The sequence below is a fragment of the Mustelus asterias genome, chromosome 11 (assembly GCF_964213995.1).
Source record: "Mustelus asterias chromosome 11, sMusAst1.hap1.1, whole genome shotgun sequence".
Lineage (NCBI taxonomy): Eukaryota > Metazoa > Chordata > Chondrichthyes > Carcharhiniformes > Triakidae > Mustelus > Mustelus asterias.
The window spans coordinates 95847829-95869235 of record NC_135811.1 but is presented as its reverse complement, the minus strand read 5'-3'; the positions used below and the strand labels follow the sequence as shown (position 1 = coordinate 95869235).

The 21407-nt window shown below is 38.8% G+C and overlaps 1 protein-coding gene across 6 annotated transcripts in view; it reads left to right on the top strand.

The window, feature by feature from the left end:
• LOC144500696 (V-type proton ATPase 116 kDa subunit a 1) overlaps positions 1-21407 on the top strand; it is an 83359-nt gene that overhangs the window by 11497 nt on the left and 50455 nt on the right. For 4 of the 6 annotated variants that reach the window (XM_078224019.1, XM_078224021.1, XM_078224020.1 and 1 more), the window contains exons 3-6: positions 2683-2761; positions 4215-4312; positions 7255-7383; positions 19884-19987. In XM_078224019.1, the coding sequence (XP_078080145.1) occupies positions 2683-2761; positions 4215-4312; positions 7255-7383; positions 19884-19987 (410 nt within the window). The remainder of the gene's footprint in view (positions 1-2682; positions 2762-4214; positions 4313-7254; positions 7384-19883; positions 19988-21407) is intronic. The other 2 variants (XM_078224023.1, XM_078224024.1) reach the window with 1 other exon arrangement.

Below are 21407 nucleotides of genomic sequence, written 5' to 3'. Positions count from 1 at the left end.
CTAATTCATGGGGCTGTCCAGTTTGCTATGGGGCTGTGTATATGGGGAATGGGGGCCATGGTTTCATGAACCAAGCATGTTTTATGTTTTGGCAGGGGTGGGGGAGAGGAGGAGGGAAGTGGGAGAGAGTCTTATAATTCAGGTCAGAAACTCCAAAGTGTTTTATGAAGCCTGCCTAGATCTTAAGTTTTGCACTTTGAATTTGGCTAGGATAAGCATGATGCGTTTCAATTCAGGTATGATTCAAATGACCCACAAGGGAGTTTTTAACAGACCAAGTTCATTTTAAGAATATAGTTGACATGTACGGAAAGAAAATTAGCAGCTTTTATCAATTATAAACAAAACAAAACCACAATAATGCATAATCCTTTTTAAGTTTATTTATTCATGTCACAAGTAGGCTTACATTAACACTGCAATGAAGTTACTGTGAAAATCCCCCCGTCGCCACACTCCGGCGCCTGTTCAGGCACACTGAGGGAGAATTTAGCATGGCCAACGCATCTAACCAGCACATCTTTCGGACTGCAGGAGGAAACCGGAGCACCCGGAAGAAACCCATGCAGACATGGGGAGAACGTGTAGACTCCACACAGACAGTGACCCAAGCCGGGAATCGAACCCGGGTCCCTGGCGCTGTGAGGCAGCAGTGCTAACCACTGTTCCATCGTGCATTGTTATCTGTATTACAATTATACACTTTTCAAAACTCAATTGCCCGCCTCTTTGGCTCACGCCTGGCTAGGATGAGCAAATCATTTTAGTACCTTGACATTCTACGCTCTGGCAGCATGAGAATGCATGGGTCTGAAAAGTCAAAGTTCTTTCCTACTGTCTCGTGGCAACCGCAATACCCAAGTCCGTAGAGTTCAAAAGTTCTTTTCCCACTGTCTACTTAGCAACCCCTTATCGGGAAAATTGTATTGCTGTTCATTCTACCGTCTGGGAAGCCCCCCCGATAAGAGTTCTTTTTGCTTCACTCAATAGCTGTATTGTTTTCAAGGAATGTGTTCTTCTCGCTCAGCTGTATCCAATCATGTCCTCGAGTGACATTAGCCAATGTGTATGCTTTTAATACAAAATATAATATCCTTAAAAAAGATGCATGTTTAAATTCTATTTTTCTATGCAAACTGTACCCTTAACTCCAGATACTTTGTATTTTTTCTATTCTATATTTACTCTAAATTAGTCTAACTTGATCTATTAGTCTTTTTAGTTCCAGATTATCCAAAACCCCTCTAACAGATAACAAAGCCAAACTCACTTTTCCCATCACGATGATAACTTAGCTCTGATAATGTCCTCAAAGAACTACAGTAAGAAGTCTCACAACACCAGGTTAAAGTCCAACAGGTTTATTTGGTAGCAAATACCATAAGCTTTCGGAGCACAGCTCCTTCGTCAGATGGAGTGGAAATCTGACTCAAAGAACTAGGCAGGATCAGCAGGGTGACACATTACATGTGTGTAGTCAGGGCCATTCAGAAAAGTCAGTTTATCTCTGTTCATTGGCCTTACTCCTTTGTTTGCTCTTGATCTGCACCTTCACTTAGTACATTGGCATCTGTGGCTGTCGGGCTTAATTGCAAACTTGCATGGCTTTCCATAGTGCAGGCAAAGCTGAATTGTCTGATTTTTGTTGGGGCTCTTTCTAGCTTGTCCTTTGCCCCAAGGATTCAATGTCACTACTTGAAATTGCTCCCCAGGTAGTTTCCCCTGTACACTTTTTTTTTGTTGCTAGCCCATGGTTGACATATCACTTTTCCAGCGATTTTCCTTTGGCAAATCCTTGAACCTTAAATCTCAGTCTACCTCATAGGCAGTATCCAAATTTAAAACACACAGACATGACTGCTTTTGCAATTTTTATCATTTCTCATTTCCATTTCGATATTGAAGCATCAAAAAGCATGTATGCCTTCAACATCTAAATAGCACATTTCTTAAAGCATTTCTCAGCTGAGAGATTCTGGGTTCAGCAGTCGGTTGACTACAGGTCCGTTCCAACTGAGCAACAGTGGAGTTTGCACATTCTCCCCCATGTCTGCATGGGTTTCCTCAGTGCTCCGGTTGTGTGGATTAGGTTGATTGACCATGCTAAAATTGACCCTAGTGTCAGGAGATTAACAGGGTAAATATGTGGGATTACGGAATTAAGACCTGGGTGGGGTTGTGGTCGGCGTAGATTTGGTGGGCCGAATGGCCTCCTGCACTGTAGGGGTTCTATTATTTCTTGTATATTCATTTAGATGTTGAAGCGTCACAAAGCATTTCTCAGCTGTGAGGTTCTGGGTTCAGCGGTTGATTGCTGCCAGTTGCCTTTGCTAAGTATCTTGAGAGAAATTTGCAATCACAAACTTCATTTTTACCTTTGTGCAACTTTCTTTGAGAGTATGTGGAACCTTTGGTGTATTCGCCCTCATGACTGAATTTGGTAACTGGTGCCGTGGAGATAGAAGGACATGTTATTGAACTAATACACATTGTGTCAGTAAATGTGCCCCATTGTATTTCTCCAAGATGTACATCAATATGACAGAATTTCAAAATGTCAGTGCTTCAAGCTTTTGTCAGTCAGAAAAGCTGTAAATAACATTTTATTGTAACTCATGTTTTATTTAAGCATCACAAATTCTACTGCTTTTAGTTACATTTGTTCTTTCTCCCTCTGTACAGTTAAATCCAGATGTGAATGTATTTCAGCGCAAATTTGTAAATGAGGTTCGTCGTTGTGAAGAAATGGATCGTAAACTCCGTGAGTATCCGCATGTTTGTAGAAGGCGCTTGTCACAAAGTTAGAATACTGAGGAAGCTGCAGGATGCTTCCACTGTGTCAAGCAATTCCATCTGTTTGTTTTTCCTAATTGAAACGATAGCCTTTGGAAACAATAGTGAGAACAAAAACCGCACTGTCCTTTTTTTTAATGCTGTTAAAATTTTAGTTATCCAGCATGCTCCTTGAATGGGTGGTCCTGATTAATCATAAATGGGGTGTTAAAACAGTAAAGTCGCCAATGTCCCAGATGACCATAGGCTGCTCTCTCTTTTGAGGGGGAGAGCTGATTGGTGGTGATTTAACCTGAGGGTCGCCACACCTCGGGCGAGACGCAAGTTTGAGAAGTCAGGCCCTCGTGAATAACCTCAGCCAGTGCGGGAATTGAATTTGCGTTGTTGGCACCGCTCAGCATCGCAAAACCAGCTAACCAGCTGTCCAGCTCACTGAGCTAAACGTCTCTCTCCCATAAACCCCTCTCTCTCTCTCTCTCTCCTCCTCTCCCTCCCCCCCCCCCCCACACACACACACACACACACACACACACTGTAAAATGCACATTGTGCAATTGCTCAAATTTTAGGAGTATAGTGTTCTTCAACTTTGTGATTCAGAACTAGCTATTCTTTGGCAGTTGATCCTTTTGAACTGTGATAGTGTATATCATGAATGAGCCAACATTATATTCTTCCATCAAAACTTTCTGATTCACGCCTATTCAATACATCTACAAATGTCCATTTTCTGTTTTAATGCCAACGCTACCCTTGCTCTTTTCTTCTTTGCTTTTCTCTGGTTTATTGGATGCCATAATAGCAGGGTGGGGTTTATAATTAATGATGATGCACAGCGCAATGCCAAACACACACATTACAATGGTGGTTACCAATAAGAGAAGCTGTCAGCTTGGCTAGGTGACTCGACAGCACTGGGAAATCTTTGCTTTCCGGGTAACTTTTGAATTGTTTTAAGTTGAAGTGCATTGGGGATGTCAGGTCAGTTCTGGTTAATAGAGCTTTCCGGTTGCAGCAGTGCTGGATAACAGTTTACTATACTTCATAGAAACCCTACAGTGCAGAAAGAGGCCATTGACCCATTGAGTCTGCACCGACCACAATCCCACCCAGGCCCTACCCCCATATCCCTACATATTTACCCGCTAATCCCTTTACCCTACGCATCTTGACTTGATGTACTATTTAAATTGTCTTGCATTTAAACAATATTAATTGATGTGATACTAGAATCGTATTAAGGCTCAGGAATGAAAACTAAGTAACAGCATTTATCTTGAATAGAAAGTTATTTTTAAGCAGCCAGAAATGAGCATAGAAAGAAGAATAAATAAAGTATTTGTTTCTTGGCAGATAACTGTTTCTATGTTGAATATAAGTCTGACATTGCTTCAAATATCCTGACTGTATATTGTTTACAGGTTTTGTCGAAAAGGAAATCCGAAAAGCAAACCTTGCAATTTTGGATACTGGAGAAAATCCCGAGGTTCCTTTTCCTCGTGACATGATTGACTTGGAAGTAAGCAAGTTGGGCATTAGAAGTTAATTTTCTCATAAGGGCAATGATTCTGCGAAAGATGATTGTTACTGTTTCTCAGGCTCACAAGCATGAACTTCTCTTCAGGATTCGTGTGACCTTTGCTCAGTTAACTAATCTTAAGTAGTTTGTGAGTCGGATTACTGCAGGTTGATCCAATGCTTGCATGCTGGCAATTTTCTTTCCATGGTGACAAATGGAATAATATGAGCTACTGGAAGATAGCCTCTACTTCAAAGTGAATTGTTAACGTATATGTTTATGCAGAAAATTAGTCTGGTAATGGTTTTTACTTTTGTCAGCATTTTTTGTGACTCCCTTGGGTATATTGCTCCAGACAGTGTGCTTCAATAGGACAGGAAGGGATTCCTGTCTCCCAGTGTAGCACATAAGAGGAATTATGGAGATTAGGACTCACTGCACTTGTCTCCTTTATATGTATCTAATGGACCATGATGGGGAGGTTCCCCTTGGTTTACATGAAACAAAATGTATATATTTGCTTTATAAATGCCTCCTTCCCTTCTGATGTAGGGTGTTGGATACATTTTGGTAGGTCTTAATCAAATCTTTGTAGTCTTAAGAACAACACTCTGTACACAAATACATTAAAGGATTCAAGCTGGCAGCTGTCTCCATGCTTGTGCACACTGTTCTGTCCCAACACTTGACTGACTATGAGGTGTGGGTCATGTGTTCTCTTGCATCACTGTGGGAAGTACTGTACTCAGTCCAACATTAACCCTATATGTGCCAAAGATTTATATTGCAATGTTCGTGTGAGTTTATGAATTGGGATTCTTGTTCATGCAGCTAGTGATGCAGGAATAGTTATGTTGTCAATGTTTTTATACTTTAATAGCCAACTTAAAACAGGAAATTAAAATTTCCATACGATGCCAAAATCTGATCATTGTACACGATTTCTTCAATCCAGTTATTGGAAAGATCAGTCTACACGTGTTTGAGAGAGACAATTATTGATTATGATATTAGGTCCATGATGTATTTTTGAAGAGAGCTCTCTTGCTTAAGTTGAGAACTGGACTGAGTGCACTGAATAGATGAGAAGGGATTAGTTGCTTAATCACCAATTGTTAATAAAAGTTCCTATAGCAGTTCCACTGACATCAGTTTGCCTCCAATTGGGACATGGACTCTCAAACATGACACAGTTGCCTGCTGTACTTAAATATTTATTTGAACATACGGACAAAGAGCAGGAGAAGGTAATTCGGCCCCACAAGCCTGCTCTGCCGTTTGATAAGATCATGGCTGATCTGATAGTAACCTCAAGTCTGCAACCCCGCCCACCCTGATAACCGTTCCCTATTTGCCTACCAAAAAGCTATCCACTTCTGCCTTAAAAAATATTCAAAGACTCTGCTTCCACCACCTTTTGAGGAAGTGTTCCAAAGATTCACGACCCTCTGAGAAAATGTTTTGCCTCATCTCCATTTTAAATGGACGGCCTTTTATTTTTAGACAGCAACATCTAGTTCTTGATTCTGCCACAAGAGGAAACTTCCTGACCCCTCAGGATCTTGCATGTTTCAATCAAGTTGCCTCTTGCTCTTCTGAATGCCAGCGGATACAAGCCTAGCCTGTCTAACCTTTCCTGATATGCCAACCTGCCCACTCTGGATATTAGTCTGATAAATCTTTGAACTGTTTTTACATCTGCATTTTACATTCTTCCTTAAATAAGGTGACCAATATTCTACACAGTATTCCAGATGTGGTCTCACGAGTGCTCTGTATAACTGAAGAATAACCTCGGTACTTTTGTATTCCATTCCGCTTGCAATAAATGATAACATTCAGCTTTCCTAATTACTTGCTGTACCTGCATGGTAGCCTTTTGCAATTTATGCAGTAAGACACCCAGATGGAGCAAAATGGGAAAAGGTAATTAGAGAGGACACTTATGTGAAATATAAACATAGACACAGGCAAATAGAGTCAAATAGTCTCTTCCTGTGCTTCAAATTCTATTATGTTGGACTGTTCCAGTTGTACTAGAAACCCGGAGGTAAATGAGAAGCAGTAATCTACCATGTGCTTGGATCATAAGTTATCAGATGTGATCCTTCAACTCTAGCAGGTTTGCAAGTTGATGGACAACCATGTCACGAGTGTAATCTTGAGCCCTGTATTCTGTATATTCTCTGTCATATATTAGCATTATTTCTTTGCTCTATACTATTAACAGTCACAATGTTTTGGTGTTATTAGTAGTAAGTTTGAAAACCAATAGTTTAACTCTGAATTGTTTGACTCTGGAAAACCACCTGTACGTTTTTTTTTGCTGAAAGTTACTTTCTCCACCAGCATCGTTACACATGTGCAGTAAGTAAAGAATCAAATCTGTACTGTCCCTTGTTGCTTGCTGGTTTATTCCTTCACAATAAGTAGACAATGCTGTATAGCTGTTGATGTATATTGCAGAAAGAATAGCAGTGAATACAAGGCAGTGTTGCCATAAAGTTTTGAATTCAAATGATTTTGAGCCAGTTAAGCACCTCATTGCAGTTTAAAACCCTTCAATAAACTTCTCGAAACTACACTTTTTAGTGAATCAGGCTGGTTTTCAGCAAGATGCAGTGAATAAAATCCATTATTGCTTCAGGCTTTATCTTGCAGACAGTTGTGTACCGTTGATTGAGTCCCTCCATGAGAGAGCTCTCAAATGGAATAGGTTTGACTGTTAGCTATGCTCGTGTATTGAACAGCAGAAATATTTTTTGGGATTCAGAGGTTAACAGCAGCAACAGAGCCTGGCTTGGGCAGTTTATCACTTAACCCCCTCCAATGTATGAGACTAGCATTGTAATACACTGTGCAATTAATACTGGGAACTTCCAATTTTCAATCCACACTGAATTTTAACTAAAGGTGACATCTCTTTATTTTTTGTTTTTCAGGCAACCTTTGAGAAACTTGAGAATGAACTGAAAGAAATCAACACCAATCAGGAGGCATTAAAGCGTAACTTTTTAGAGTTGACTGAACTGAAATATATTCTACGAAGAACCCAGCAGTTCTTTGACGAGGTCAGATTATTGTAAATTTGTCATTTTAATTCATTCTACCATATCTCATCGAGGATTAATTGAAGCTCGCAATGTGCGTGCGCATCACTGGCAGCTCTCCATATTTTCTGGTTTGCCGGCTCACTTTGATCGCACACTGCAAAACAACGTAATATTTCATACCAACTACATCAGATATTTTCTAAAACTCATTTGTATGGTGATTAAGTTGCACTTAACGGCAAATCACATTATTTTAAATTTTGCTTATTTGCTTTTCCACCTAAATATTGATAATCAGGGATGCCTTGCAATTAATTCTGTTCTATGTAATCAATGTAATGTTTCTTGGAAAATTAGATGGGTTAAAAGTTGATGCTGTTGAAAAGCTCTTCAAATGTTAAATGTCTTTAAATTCGAACAAAACGTTACACTGATGCTGAATGGGCAAGTGTCTTCTGCTTGGTTTCTTTGGAAATGCGGTATAAACTTATTATGAAAACTCCCGTGCTGCACAAGAATAGTTCTTGAAACATTCACACTTGGGATCTCTCAGAAACCCAGATGGTGTGTTTTTAATGCTGTTCTCCTTTTTATTATCTTAAGAGTGGGCTAGATGTACTCACTTAACTGCTCTTTATGGTTAACCTTTTAGGTTGTCCAAGAGCTTTCTCTTCAATAGTTTTTAAACAATTAACACTGACTAGGGGAACAAGTTACAGAGCTTATTTCTGGTTGAGAGATTTTCTGCTGGATGGGGCTTGAAATGTTAAATAAGGAGATGGAATAAAGTAAATTAGTGGCACTATTGCTTGTAAATAGTATAGCTCTACTCATTGGTGCATGAATCTCCTGATTCTTCATGATCTATGCTGGAAGGAAATAACATTATCTCTAGTTTAGTACATCATCTCGGGTTATGTTCCTTCCGTTGATTAGCTTGAATGTTGCTTTGCAGATCTGGAAATAGATACTTTGGTAACTGAAAAGTGGAGTATAGCATTTCTTTGATCTCTGTGGGAAATGTACATTTCAGTTGCATCAAACATTCACATTTTGTAACTTGTAGTGTCCAAACTACTTGTTCATAAACTCATCGCACTGATTTGTTGACACCCCCCCCCCCCCTTCCCTCCTCCCTCCAAACCTTTGAAGCAGCTGGCTTTTTAGAAATGAAGTGTGACTGAAGATGCAGAATTTTCTGTTATTACACTGAATGTGTTAGATCTTGCATTCCACTTGTACGGGGAGATAAGATGGGTAAAATCATACTTTCGTAAAGGAGCATGTTTAATTTTCCACCCATTTAAATTAATGTTGAGGAAACTGTCATGCTCCTCTATTAACCTGTGATCCGACTTGCATGATTCTTTTTTTTTCCTTTGTAACCAAGTTACTCATTATGCTAGGTAAAGATGGAAATAATTGAAAAGCAAATGCTAACGTAACATGCTTAGTTTTCTTTAAATTCAAGAACCCAGGTATTTACTAAAATAATTAAGCCACAAGGTCCACTGTTGTAATCTAAAGAATTTTGCTTCACAAAAATCTAAGAAGATGGATAACTGCACTCTATCTTAAATAGTCACTTGCATGTAAGATATTGCAAATACAATGAATACTTTATGCTGAACTTCTTACCTCCACTTGCCTTCTCCACCCATTTGACTTGCGCACTCACTAAGCTCAGGTCAGTTACTTATCCAAAATTGGAAGATTATCCACTTGGTCTGAGAACGATCCAAGGGTTTGTATACCAGTTGAGATTTTTTTGGACCTTCTGTTTACTTGCAGCAAGGTTATCTCTTCAAATCTCCTCCAATCCTCCTATGGTTGTAAACTTCTGCTCAACACAGGCATTGCTAACATCTTTTTAAGTATAGCCAACTTTGCTCAGATCTTCCCTGGATCGAAAGTATTGCATCTAGAACTTTCTCTCTTCAGCTTGGCTATCACTGAAATTCAGCCATTAGAGTTCCTCAGTTAACAAGAGTTTGCACTTTAGCCAGCACAGAATTCCAGCTGAATTCTGTTGAAAGAGCTGTATCCTGTTACCAACCTATTCTAAACTCAAAATTAATCTGCTTGAACAGAGCACTACAAAATCTGCTCCCCCATAGTTAACACTTTATTCTATTGTTTATCCCTGTCAACTTGGTCACATCATTTACTGGAAGCAAACTGCTTTTCTTTTACCAGAAATCATCTGAGAGAGAGAGAGTTCTTAAAAGGATGATTACCATAATTTAAAGTATAGTTCTCTCCTGTACCACAGCCCTGCTCAAAGCAAATGGCCTGCCCACTCAGAATACTGAGGGTGCTGGAAACCTGAACTAAAAACCAAATAAGCTGGAAATACATTGAGTATTTACAGCATTTTCTGCGCAGATAGAAATACTTTCTCTGCTATATTTTAAATTCTATCTAATATATAATAATAATGGGTGGCACGATGGTTAGCACTGCTGCCTCTCAGTGCCAGGGACCTGTCAATTCTGGCCTCGGGTCACTGTCTGTGTGGAGTTTGCGCGTTCTCCCTGTGTCTGTGTGGGTTTCCTCCGGGGGCTCCTGTTTCCTCCCACAGTCCAAAGATGTGCGGGTTAGGTTGATTTGCCATGCTAAATTGTCCCTTGGTGCCAGGGGGATTATCAGGCTAAATATGTGGTGTTATGGGAATAGAGCTTGGGTGGGATTGTGATCGGTGCAGGCTCGATGGGCCAAATGGCGGCCTCCTGCACTGTAGGGATTCAATGAATATATTGACCATTAAATTGTAAGTGGTGGACATGTGAATAACTTTGCACCCAATTTGCATGATGCAGCAGACACCTTATGCATGTTTAATGTGGGAAATTGGGAGAAGATGTAAAGGGACCTGGACGTGCATAAAATTTGTAAGTAGTCCAAAGATAAGTTAAAAGCAGAGTTACACTTGGTCTCCCATTCAGCTTCGGTATTATGGCCCTTGCCATGGACATTGCTTTTGATCCTTGTCGTTTTTATTTGCTACGGTGAAATCCGTGAGAAGGTTGACATGCACATTTGAAGAGTTTAATATCTTTTTGTCACAGGAAGTCTGCCTAATACTATTGTAAATACTGACATAGATATGCACAGTGATTTACAGCTGCTGACTTGAAAATGGTTAAGATCATAAGTGAGCCAATATTGTTTTTGATTGGAAAATCTGAAAAATGGATTGGAAAGTTGTTAAATGACTGAATTGTAAACCATGAAATTGCCCCTAGAAAAGCTGGTATTTTTCCTCCGTGTTTGGGCCATCAGTTTAATTGCTATTTTGGAGATTATTTAATATTCATCAATAGGGAACTATTTGAACTGCAGTTTCCCCAATTTATATTTGATTGTTGATAGATTTGAGGAAACCTTCCACTATGAGAGCAGAAGAGTTGCTAAGAAGTTAATTTTCATTATGTTGCAATCACACCTAACATGCTTGATTACGAAGCAACTCTAAGACAGCTGAATCTATGCTAGGGTTGGTTTCGAACTGTCACATAGTAATTAATAGCTGTCAGCGATTTGAGTTGAGGGGGTAACCATCATAGTCTTCCTCTGTCCAAGAAGTGATGGACTCTGGTATTCCTCCAGTCACGGGACCCCAATTAAGTGAGCAGTGCTTGTTACTGTAGATCTGTTTATTTCTAGCCAACCATAGTTACAGTATATATTGCAGAATCCTGCTGCTTCCCTGCCACTGTTGGTGTTTAACTGCACACTCTGTGCTTTTCTGATGGCTATGTATTATAGAAATAGATCAACCTGCAAAAGAACTTGATTTTAACACAAGTGGGTAAAATCCTATCACCTCTTGGATTTAACACCATGAATTGATTTTATTCCTTCATAATTTAATGATACTTTTGTACATTTTGACATTTGCATCTTGGATTGCAGCGCATATTCTAATATATCCCCATAAACAGACCCACATGATTTGATGCAACATTGGCATTTGTCATGCCAGTTTCAAATCTCAGAGGTCTTGTAATGTGTTTTTGTTCTTGTAGTTTACTTGAGTTGGACAATCCACCTACCGAAAACTGTGCGGCAATAATGAACTGCCAAAGAGACGCGAGGAAAAATACCTGTTAAACGTGTTGTCACTGCCTTGTGGGCACCATAAAATCTAATTTATTCACTTCAGCTGTATGTGTCTCATTTGTTCTCTCAATCCTTCCTTCAGCAAAGCAGTGGTATTGTCTGCACTTGTAGCAAACTATAAAGCCATTTTAGCTGGCAGCTGAAGGATCAAGAATGTTAATCATATTTGTCCTTTTCCCAGTCTTCTGTTTTTTTTTAAACATAGGCAGGACAGTAACAACGGGAGAGCTAAGTTTTGAATCTTTCAGCGTAAACAGCCTTAAGTGCAGGAATCTAAGGAAGACTGGAAAAGTAACAGTTAATGGCATGCAGATCCCCATTCCTCCCCCCTCCCCTTCTACCTCCTCTGATTTATTGTGAATCTTTTATTTTGTTCTCTTGTTTGCTTATTATTTTGAGCGAATTGTTGCAAATCTGATTTGTTTTTCTGCTGGACTATCTTTGAAAAGTTCAGGACTGATTTTTATAGTTTGATCTCCAGTAAAGAGCCCACATTGAATTTTTTTCTTTCGCAAATTGAAACCCATTTTTCTCGCATTGAGCCATTTGTATTTAAAAATCTGTGGAGAGCACTTATTGGCTAATTTCATACATTTTGGTATAAATGTGGCTTCATATGGAGATCAATCTTGACTCAGGATGGGGCTTGTGAAGTACTCCCTGCAAAACTTTTCTTACACGGTAAATTATTCTACAACGTGTCTTTAAATTGTCTGTTTCTAGGAGCTGAACCCTTATACTAGCCGATGAAAATTTCTTAGCAACTGTTTTACATATCTTTTGCAAATGTTTTTAAAACCACCCGAATTCTCCAGTTGCAATATTTCACTAAATTTACATCTTCCTCCCCTTCTCTCAAAAAGGTTTGGATCCCAGATATTTTTCTGATGCATCTTGTGTAAAGGCCAAATAAGTATCTAAAAATCTTGCTGCGCAGGTCTAACTATCCCAGGTATACAAGCTATGTAAAAATGCTGCAGTTGTAATTTTGAGGGATTCAATAAAATACCCAATGGCATCTAGTTTTTAGACCCAAGGCTGATTAGATTAATCAAAGCCTGATATTTGGTTATGAAGTTGCAATCTAAACGAGTGCCTCTGGTAAGCTCACAGAGGAAATATTAAGTTTGGCTTTTGTGAAGCGCAAAAGCTTCAGGCTGAGTTTCAGCTTTGCATGTTGGAGATTTTAAAAACGATTTCTTGAGTTGTAGGACAGATGCACTTACAAAATTAAGTAATTAAATGTGAAAAACATTGTGTGCAGTGTGCAAAATTTGAGAGATCTTGGGTATACTGCACTTGGGTGTACTCCCATTTCTAGTATATAATGTTCACTATATATAAAAAGAAGTGTCTCTCCTTATTTTCATTTTTTTAAATTGGAAGTTTGCCTTTCCTTTAATACTAGAGTTCCTTTTAAATCTTTGCTACACAGCTTTGCAATGTGTAGTGAAGCATTTCAAGATTTTATTTGAGCTTGTGACTGAAGACCAGTGATGGGGAGGCGATGGCCTAGTGGTATTACCGCTATACTATTAATCCAGAAACTCAGCTAATGTTCTGGGGACGTGGGTTTGAATCCCCCACACCAGATGGTGGAATTTGAATTCAATAAAAATATCTAGATTGTATCTACTGATGACCATGAAACCATTGTTGATTGTCAGAAAAACCCATCTGGTTCACTAATGTCCCTTTAGGGAAGGAAATCTGCCGTCCTTACTCAGTCTGGCCTATATGTGACTCCAGAGCCACAGCAATGTGGTTGACTATCAACTGCCCTCTGAACAAGGAAAATGCGGGATGGACAATGAGTGCTGGCTAGCCAGCGACACCCACGTCCCACTAATGAAAGCAAATATTTTTTCACACTTGAAAGGGAAAAGAAACTGTCTTTTTCACAAATTATTTTACTGAGTTAATTGAAATCGATGCTCATGTAAATTTTGAAAGACTGTGTAGCCTCTGTCCACACAACCTTTGTTCCAGGTTAGGACATTTCAGTTGAGAATTGAACACATTGGCCTGGACTTTGTGGCTGTAATAATGGCAAAACTCTGTGTTCGCCCTTACTGCAGCTGTGAAACTGACCAAAACCTCTGGTATTTGCACATATGCATTTACATGTGAAATCAAAGTGTTATCAGTGATTCCCAGCCTCTCCAGAGGTTGTGTTTCTGCAGACACGGCAGAAGGAAGTTGTTCAAAATTCCTTGAAATGATGTGAATTTTGATTCTCACTCTTGACTCTCTTAAAAATAAAGCTTGGAAAGTAACTTGATGAATGTACTATAACTGGGTTTCCAACAGAACACCAAGTTCTTAATTACTGCCGAACAGCCTCTGACCCTGAAGAACTAATTTTAAATTTGTGGAATATCAAATTTCTCCATTATCGTTTTATTGGTTTATATGTTTTAAGTTTGATCAGCTTCTACCATAGTTCCATCTATGGTGTAATCTTTATTTTGTTCTCGTGGGGGGGAAAAAAAAGTTGAAAAGTAAAAGCTATTTTTCCGTGCATTTTATTTCCAGTATCCAGTGAGAATTTGTCACATTACTGCTTAGCCTCCTTGAATGACACCACCGTCTGGGCTGTTGGAGATCCTCTATAGTTGGCACTGAGATAAGTGAGACTGATGCCACAGAGATCACTATATCTTTGTATCCAACTTTTTTTGAGGTTGGGGGTGAGCATCATTATGTTGCCACTGGCACCAATATCCCTGATGTGGAAATGCCGGCGTTGGACTGGGGTAAACACAGTAAGGAGTCTAACAACACCAGGTTAAAGTCCAACAGGTTTATTTGATAGGAAACACCACTAGCTTTCGGAGCGCTGCTCCTTCGTCAGATGGAGTGGAAATCTGCAGATTTCCACTCCATCTGACGAAGGAGCAGCGCTCCGAAAGCTAGTGGCGTTTTCTACCAAATAAACCTTGTTGGACTTTAACCTGGTGTTGTTAGACTCCTTACCAATATCCCTCCCAGTGAAACACTGCGGCTGCAATTGGCTTTCCCTTCAAGTTTTTTAAAGTCTGTTTCTTCTTGCTTAGATGAATGAAGTCTTTATTCCAAACAAGATAAGAAGGTTGAGTCAATCAGATGATTTCAACACCAGTACACCAATATCAATTGCTCTAAGCTCTTGTGCATTCACAGCGTTCTGTCGGCAGTTGCATTCACAGCGTTCTGTCGGCAGTTTTATATTACTGCAGTGTTGCTCCTGATATCTGGTGTTCAAGCCTCTCAGTTGAAGTCCAGTAAAGGAAATGCAAGTCCTGCTTATTCATAAACTCACTTTGTTTTTTGATTCAACTTCACGTACACATCCAACACCCAGTGTCACCTGTAATCTCTTTTTATATCCCAGTGACTTCTATTAAATCATTAACATCCAATTTAGGATTTAAGTAGAAGGTAACTGTTAACCCATTCCTAACATCTGGGTGCTACTTAGTAAGCAGATGTGAAGTCCAGTGCATGCTTACAACACAAAAAAACATGCGCTTCACTGGGGCAGCTCAACATCTTTTACTGATCCCCCTGGATTTTATTTTAAAATATACATTTTTATAAGAATATCCTATCCAATGCTTCTGCTCTCCAGTAGACATATTGGAAATGCCAATTCAGGAAACCAAGACCTGGAATTGTGCAGATATAGTGAAAAATTGTGCCATAGCCACCAGTGGATATGTGGGATAGTATGTAAACCTGGGTGATTGACATTAACTGATGGATTTGGTATTGCTTCTTCAAAACCTGAGGTAAATATAAACTGGTTTATGTGCTGACCCTCTGGACTGACTGCAGGTAAGATTTGTTGATTGGTTCTCAATACGGATTCCAACCTGAACCATTTCATTTTACATTAGGTGTTTACTTTAGTGTCCACTTTTTGTTCATTTTTTAAAATGAAATAACTGGTTTTAGTGTACAAGACAAGCCCTCTTCTTGGTCATAACAGATTTGCTTTGAAGATTTTTAATTGTGAATTTAGAAGTTGCACGCCACAACTTTATTCTCCAGCCTTTTGCATACATTAAATGGTATGATGGTACATCTGGCATAATGTAACTTTTACCGTAGTTCTTTTTAATAATGAGTACACAAATTAATAAACATTGAATTCGGAATTTCCTATTTCATCTAAGTTTTCTCAAAGTCATAGCAACCTTTTCAGGACCTGGATTTTCATCCAGCCAGAATTCTTCATCTTCAGCTGGAAAAGTTCTATATGGCATGCCTTTGAACAGCCTGAACAAAGACGTGGTTGGTTAGACTCCACAAGAAAAGAAAATGTGAATTCGGCATTCAGTTAGCAATCTCGTTCTGGCTGCATGGGTGACTTGGCATCGGACCTGGAAAATTTTGGATTAAAGTAGTTGTGGGATGGCGGGGCTGTTCTTCTGAAGTTAGAACTAAAATTATTTGTGTTTGATATTGAACTTGTAGCCCAGATTTAAAATTGGCCTTGCCTCTTGGCTGCCTGTTACAGAAACCAGCTAGTTTTAAATCAGTTAATGTACTTTATGCCTAACATAGGATAATGTTTCTTTCTTCATTGTTTAGCAGTGGGAATTGAGTACCTTTTTCCCAATTAGATTAATTTAACAATTGTTAAGTGCATAACTTGACTAAGTATATATACTGTTGTGCTTTATAGGCTGCAGGCAATAAAATGTTCAAACTTCAACATTAAAAAAAATAAACTGTTAAAGTAACATGAATCAAATAATACTGTCACTCTACATTAAAGCTATAAAACACTGCCACATTCCTCCTCCTCAGTTTATGTTCATATAGGATAGATCGCATCTTTCTGGTTTTATGAGTTTGAGGCTAAAATGATTTGCCTACTGCTTGGATCAAGATGGTATCAAGATGAAAACCACTTGGACGATATGATTGGGCCTTACTCATTGCATAATTGGGAAGCAGTATTATGATATCAGTTCTAGCTTCTCATATTTTAAAATATCTAGGCCAGAATTTCATTGCTAATCCACAGCCATTTTGTGTTAAAATCTGTTCCAAAATGCTGAAGTGATAAAGCCACAACCTTTGTTATTACAATTCAGGAAGTCATGTACTGATCTAGTGCAGCAAGCTGATAGAATAGGCATCATAAGTTGCACTTTTAAGTGATCCTTTGTCTAAAATTAACATGTCCATGGCTTACGGTAAGAATGCTGCCTCCGTATTTGAACATAGAACATAGAAAAAAATAACAGCACAAACAGGCCCTTTGGCCCACAAGTTGCGTCGGTCATGTCCCTACCTACCTAGGCTTATATATAGGCTTACCTATAACCCTCAATCCTATTAAATCCCATGTACTCATCCAGAAGTCTCTTAAAAGACCCTATCGAGTTTGCCTCCACCACCACTGACGGCAGCTGATTCCACTCACCCACCACCCTCTGAGTGAAAATCTTACCCCGACATCTCCTCTGTACCTACTCCCCAGCACCTTAAACCTGTGTCCTCTCGTAGCAGCCATTTCAGCCCTGGGAAAAAGCCTCCGAGAATCCACCCGATCTATACCCCTCAACATCTATCGGGTGGGATGGCTTGTATTTTTTTTTCTCCTCTTGGATTTTCTCCACTGATAATCATGGGCACTACCCTAAGGCTGGCTATTGGGAGAACTGAGCAGGGGACTTTTTTTCTCATGTGTTCTACTTATATGGAGGCTCATAAGTGTGACCACTGTGGAAGACCGCCTTCACTTGAGACCCAATGCCCTAGCAAAATAGCCTGGCTGAGTTTAGAACCTCATCACATTCATAAATGCATCAGCTTCTTGTCAATTTTTTGAACTAGGATTTGTTAAAGGTTTCACATCCAATTATTCAGTGTTCATTATATTTCGGAAGTATTCATTAGTATTTCATAAAAAGAGCAACAACTTTTAAAGATTTGCATTTAATAGATATGGAGTGGCAGTCAACTTCTAAATTAAAATTTTCAGACGTAATTGTTATCCTCCTGTGTGTGAATTTTTCACTTTGTGATGTTTCTGCAGTGGTGGAAATTTAGAAAGACGCACTTCATCAATCCCTTAACAAATTGTATCTAGAGCTGCCGTCTTCAATGGGCTGAAGGTTCTGGCCAGAAGATTTCGGAGGAATGGGAAAATCCAAGTTAAACACCTTTAGTGCTATTTCCATGAACACCTTTTTTTGCAAGAATTCAAATTGGAAATCAGTTTCACAATTTGCAGTGTTATAGTTTGCCATTTTCTCATGCTTTACATCTGCCTTTGCTGACATTATATACCATCAGAAAATGCTTGCTATAACTTGTTAATATGATCAATTGCAGTTATGCTGAGGGTGCACAGTTTGCCCTGATCTTGAAGCATTTTCCTGGTGATGTTGCCGTAAATTTAAAAACTAGTCATCCCCTTCATTTAAGATACTTCAAACGCATGGGACATATCTCTCTTTAAGTGGTTACTAAATACTGATAAATCATTTTCACCTTGTTTCAGTTTGGAAATCTAGATATCCATTTGACAAGCTTTTCTAATGTTTCACTAATGTTTTGGTAGTGCATACTTCAAGTTGTGGCAAAGCATCAGCAAAGATGTAACGTTTATGCAAGTTACACTATTTCTCTGATCCAAAGGCATCTTGATGAATGAGGGTTTTGAAGATGGGCTTGATTGCAATTGAAATATGTTTTAATTACTGTAAAATGTAGCATTTAAAGTGCTCTTTGACTTTCATTTATACTAAAAATTTGGTACATTTAAACTCAGTATAACGTATACACCTAATTTAACAACCAGTGTTTTGGACCACCTGATTCAGTTGCCATTAGGTACAATTCGTGTGATTTAAAACATAAGGCATTCTTAAATTAGCATATTTAGCGATGAGTCAATGCATGTTATTTGAATACAGTAAAGAGACCTTTCCATTGCATTATCTGACTTGAATGCCAAATACATTGATCTTCCAGTACTTGAGTACAAAATGTATGTCTTTGGAATTTGAATATTACCGAAAAGAGACATATTGCTGAAATTTTTCATTTTGCACTCATCAGGACAAATGCAAGAGTGCTGAATTTTCAGCAATCAGAATTTATACCACAGGAGAAAATGGTACTAATTTTTTGACAGATCAGCACCCTTTTCTCTTGTAACAGACTGTTCTGATGGTTGGAAATTTGGCATTCTGGCGTTTGTCCTGATGAGTGCAAAGCAAAAACTTCATTGCCATTTCTCTCTCTTCAGCAATGTTCAAGTTCTGTTCTCCCAAGTGATTATTTCTATTTGGAATTCTTGTGAACATTGTTAATAGGATGTTTATCCTATTGGGGCTGACCAATTAAATTTGTCATTCCATGTCCCTACCCACTAAGTTATGGAGACATTTTGTTTTGCTGTAGAAGGATATGCAGAAATAGGACTCACTTTGAAAAGCATTCATTAATTTTTTTAGTATAGAATTTTAAAATTGCTATTGTGGACCATTTTGTGAACAAGCGTTAATTAAATATTGTAACATCTTTAGGTTTTCAGAAATAAGATTGTAGGGCATTCCTTAAGGTACAACCAACTGATTCAACAATACTAATTGACTAAGATCAAGTGTAGTATTGGTGGTCCTGCACTTGATTGAAGTCAATGAGGTTACACAGACTTAATTTGAAGCAATTTTTAAAAACGGCATCTAGGCCTTTTGACTAACATGCAAATCAAGAGATCAAGTACTGCAGGGGGTGCAGTGCCTGTTCCTATCAGCTTGGATCACGTAGATTGAGCCCAAGACAGGAAGAGGCTTGACTGTCTTGTCAGCTTGGATCTGTAATGTCTCACTAGTTGAAACTTTGGATATAGCTTTAAAAAATTGAGGGTGAATGGAAATTGCTAGTGAAAGGTGCAATAAATATATTCCCTCCTCACCTTAGTTTTTCATTAACAGACAACAGCTTTCTTTCTACAACCAATTTGCAGACACCAGTATTAATATAACTTTTTTTTAAAAAGCAGCAAAATTGTCAAAATAAATTGGCTAAGTAATTGTTAACTAGGTGATACTATGTCAGTATCCTATTGATTTTTAAAAAAAATTTCCACTTCTGTGACTCTATCATTGGCCTGTACATTTTTGTATCATATTGATTTCAGAGTCCTTCAGAAATATATTATAACCTGCTTGAATGAAGCTGCTACTCATCTCTACTTTTTTGGTTTCCTGTGCATCTTTGCTTTCATCCTTGTATTCAAAGTCCATTGTTTTCACTGTTCAGTGTGTTTTTATTTTTCTTTCTTCTTTTTGGTGACTTTGTAATTTTTGTTTTTCCTTTTCTCCTGGTTCCTGGTTCCCCTGCATGCCGCTAACTGATTTCATAGTGTGTTAATTGATTTGTGAATTCAGGCTGAATTGCATCATCAGCAGATGTCTGATCCAGACCTACTGGAGGAATCGTCTTCCTTGCTGGAGCCAAGCGAGCTGGGACGAGGTGCCCCTTTGAGACTTGGGTAACTTGATTTGTTAATTAAATTTGTTCTGTAATTTTAACTGGGGCTTCATTCCTCTGAAAGCTGACACCCCATTCCTCTGCCAAAATTGCTCAACTTAAGATGAGCAAAGATCAATTTATTGACGGATGGGTGCAGGCGCTTCAGGTACAGAAGTTGAGGTTCAAATGACAAGTCACACTTGAGGTCCATTCAAACCTTTTTGTAGGAGCTGGTTGTTTTTTTGCCCATTTAAATTGGTTGCTTTATTATCCAAGATTTAAAAAAAATGAAATTTGCTACATAACTTTTAATAACCAGTTTGCTTTGTCTAACTGGAACTTGTTACATAAATTAGATTAAAAAATATACAGCAGCAACAGGCATTTGTAAAGCCCCTTAAATGTAGAACAATTCCCAAGCTACTTATAATTCTGAGAGAAAGTCAAAGGAGGGGGGATGGTGACCTAACCTTTAGCCAAAGAATTTAGTATTAGGGAGAATATTTAAAAGAGGTGGAAAAGCAGAGGTTAGGGGACATCCTCTGTGATATCTTCACGTGAAATGTTCATCCTCTGTTTAAATTGTTTCATGGACATGCCAGCTCGTATCTCTAACTTTCCCCAGTTGTGCGACCTCCCCAGTTGTTGCCATTCCTTAGACTTGGCCACCTTACATCTCTCTCTTATTTCCCCAGCATACACAACTGTGGCTTCAGCCATCCAACCCCTCAGCATTTGAAGTTACTCCTTTCTAAACTTCTAACAGTATCTCTTTGATCAACCTTTTGGTTGCCTTTCTAATCTCCTGTACCTTGCTGTCCCTTTAGTATATTGCTGGGACGTGGCACATTTTTGTAGGTTCAGGGTGTCGTATAATTGCAAACTTTTGAGCAGGTCATTGGCAATGAGTAAGAAACTGAACTTTGCATTCCAGCATGATCCCAGTGAAGTGAACAGTTTTTTGACGGGTGAATGAGGCCCAATTGGAGCTTTTTGTAATTAGCCAAATTTTCTAATGGATAAATAAATGAGCAAAGTAAGCAAATAGTAAATGCCCATTGTTCTTGAGTGAAGGGGACCAAGGAGGTTAGTGGATCGAAGACAAGGACGTCAAATATGGAGGCGATGAAGTGGTTATCAGCAGTACAGTAATGAATGAGGGATTTTTCAGTTGGGAGTTGACACAGTTGTAGGTCATTGAGTTTTTTCTCCAGGTAGATACACAATGGAATTTGAAGTGGGTATTGAGGAATATAACAGTGTGGTTCAAGGTTCTTCTGTCAGTATTGGGACCATAGGAGTGGCTAAATCAAGGGAGACGATGAAGAAAGTGGGTTGCACTGACTATGTCCAGCAGAGTTTTTAAATATTGGACACGTACAGATGAGAAATTAATTAAGAAAGCGAACACGGAGAGCTGAGCTGGAGATTGAAATCAT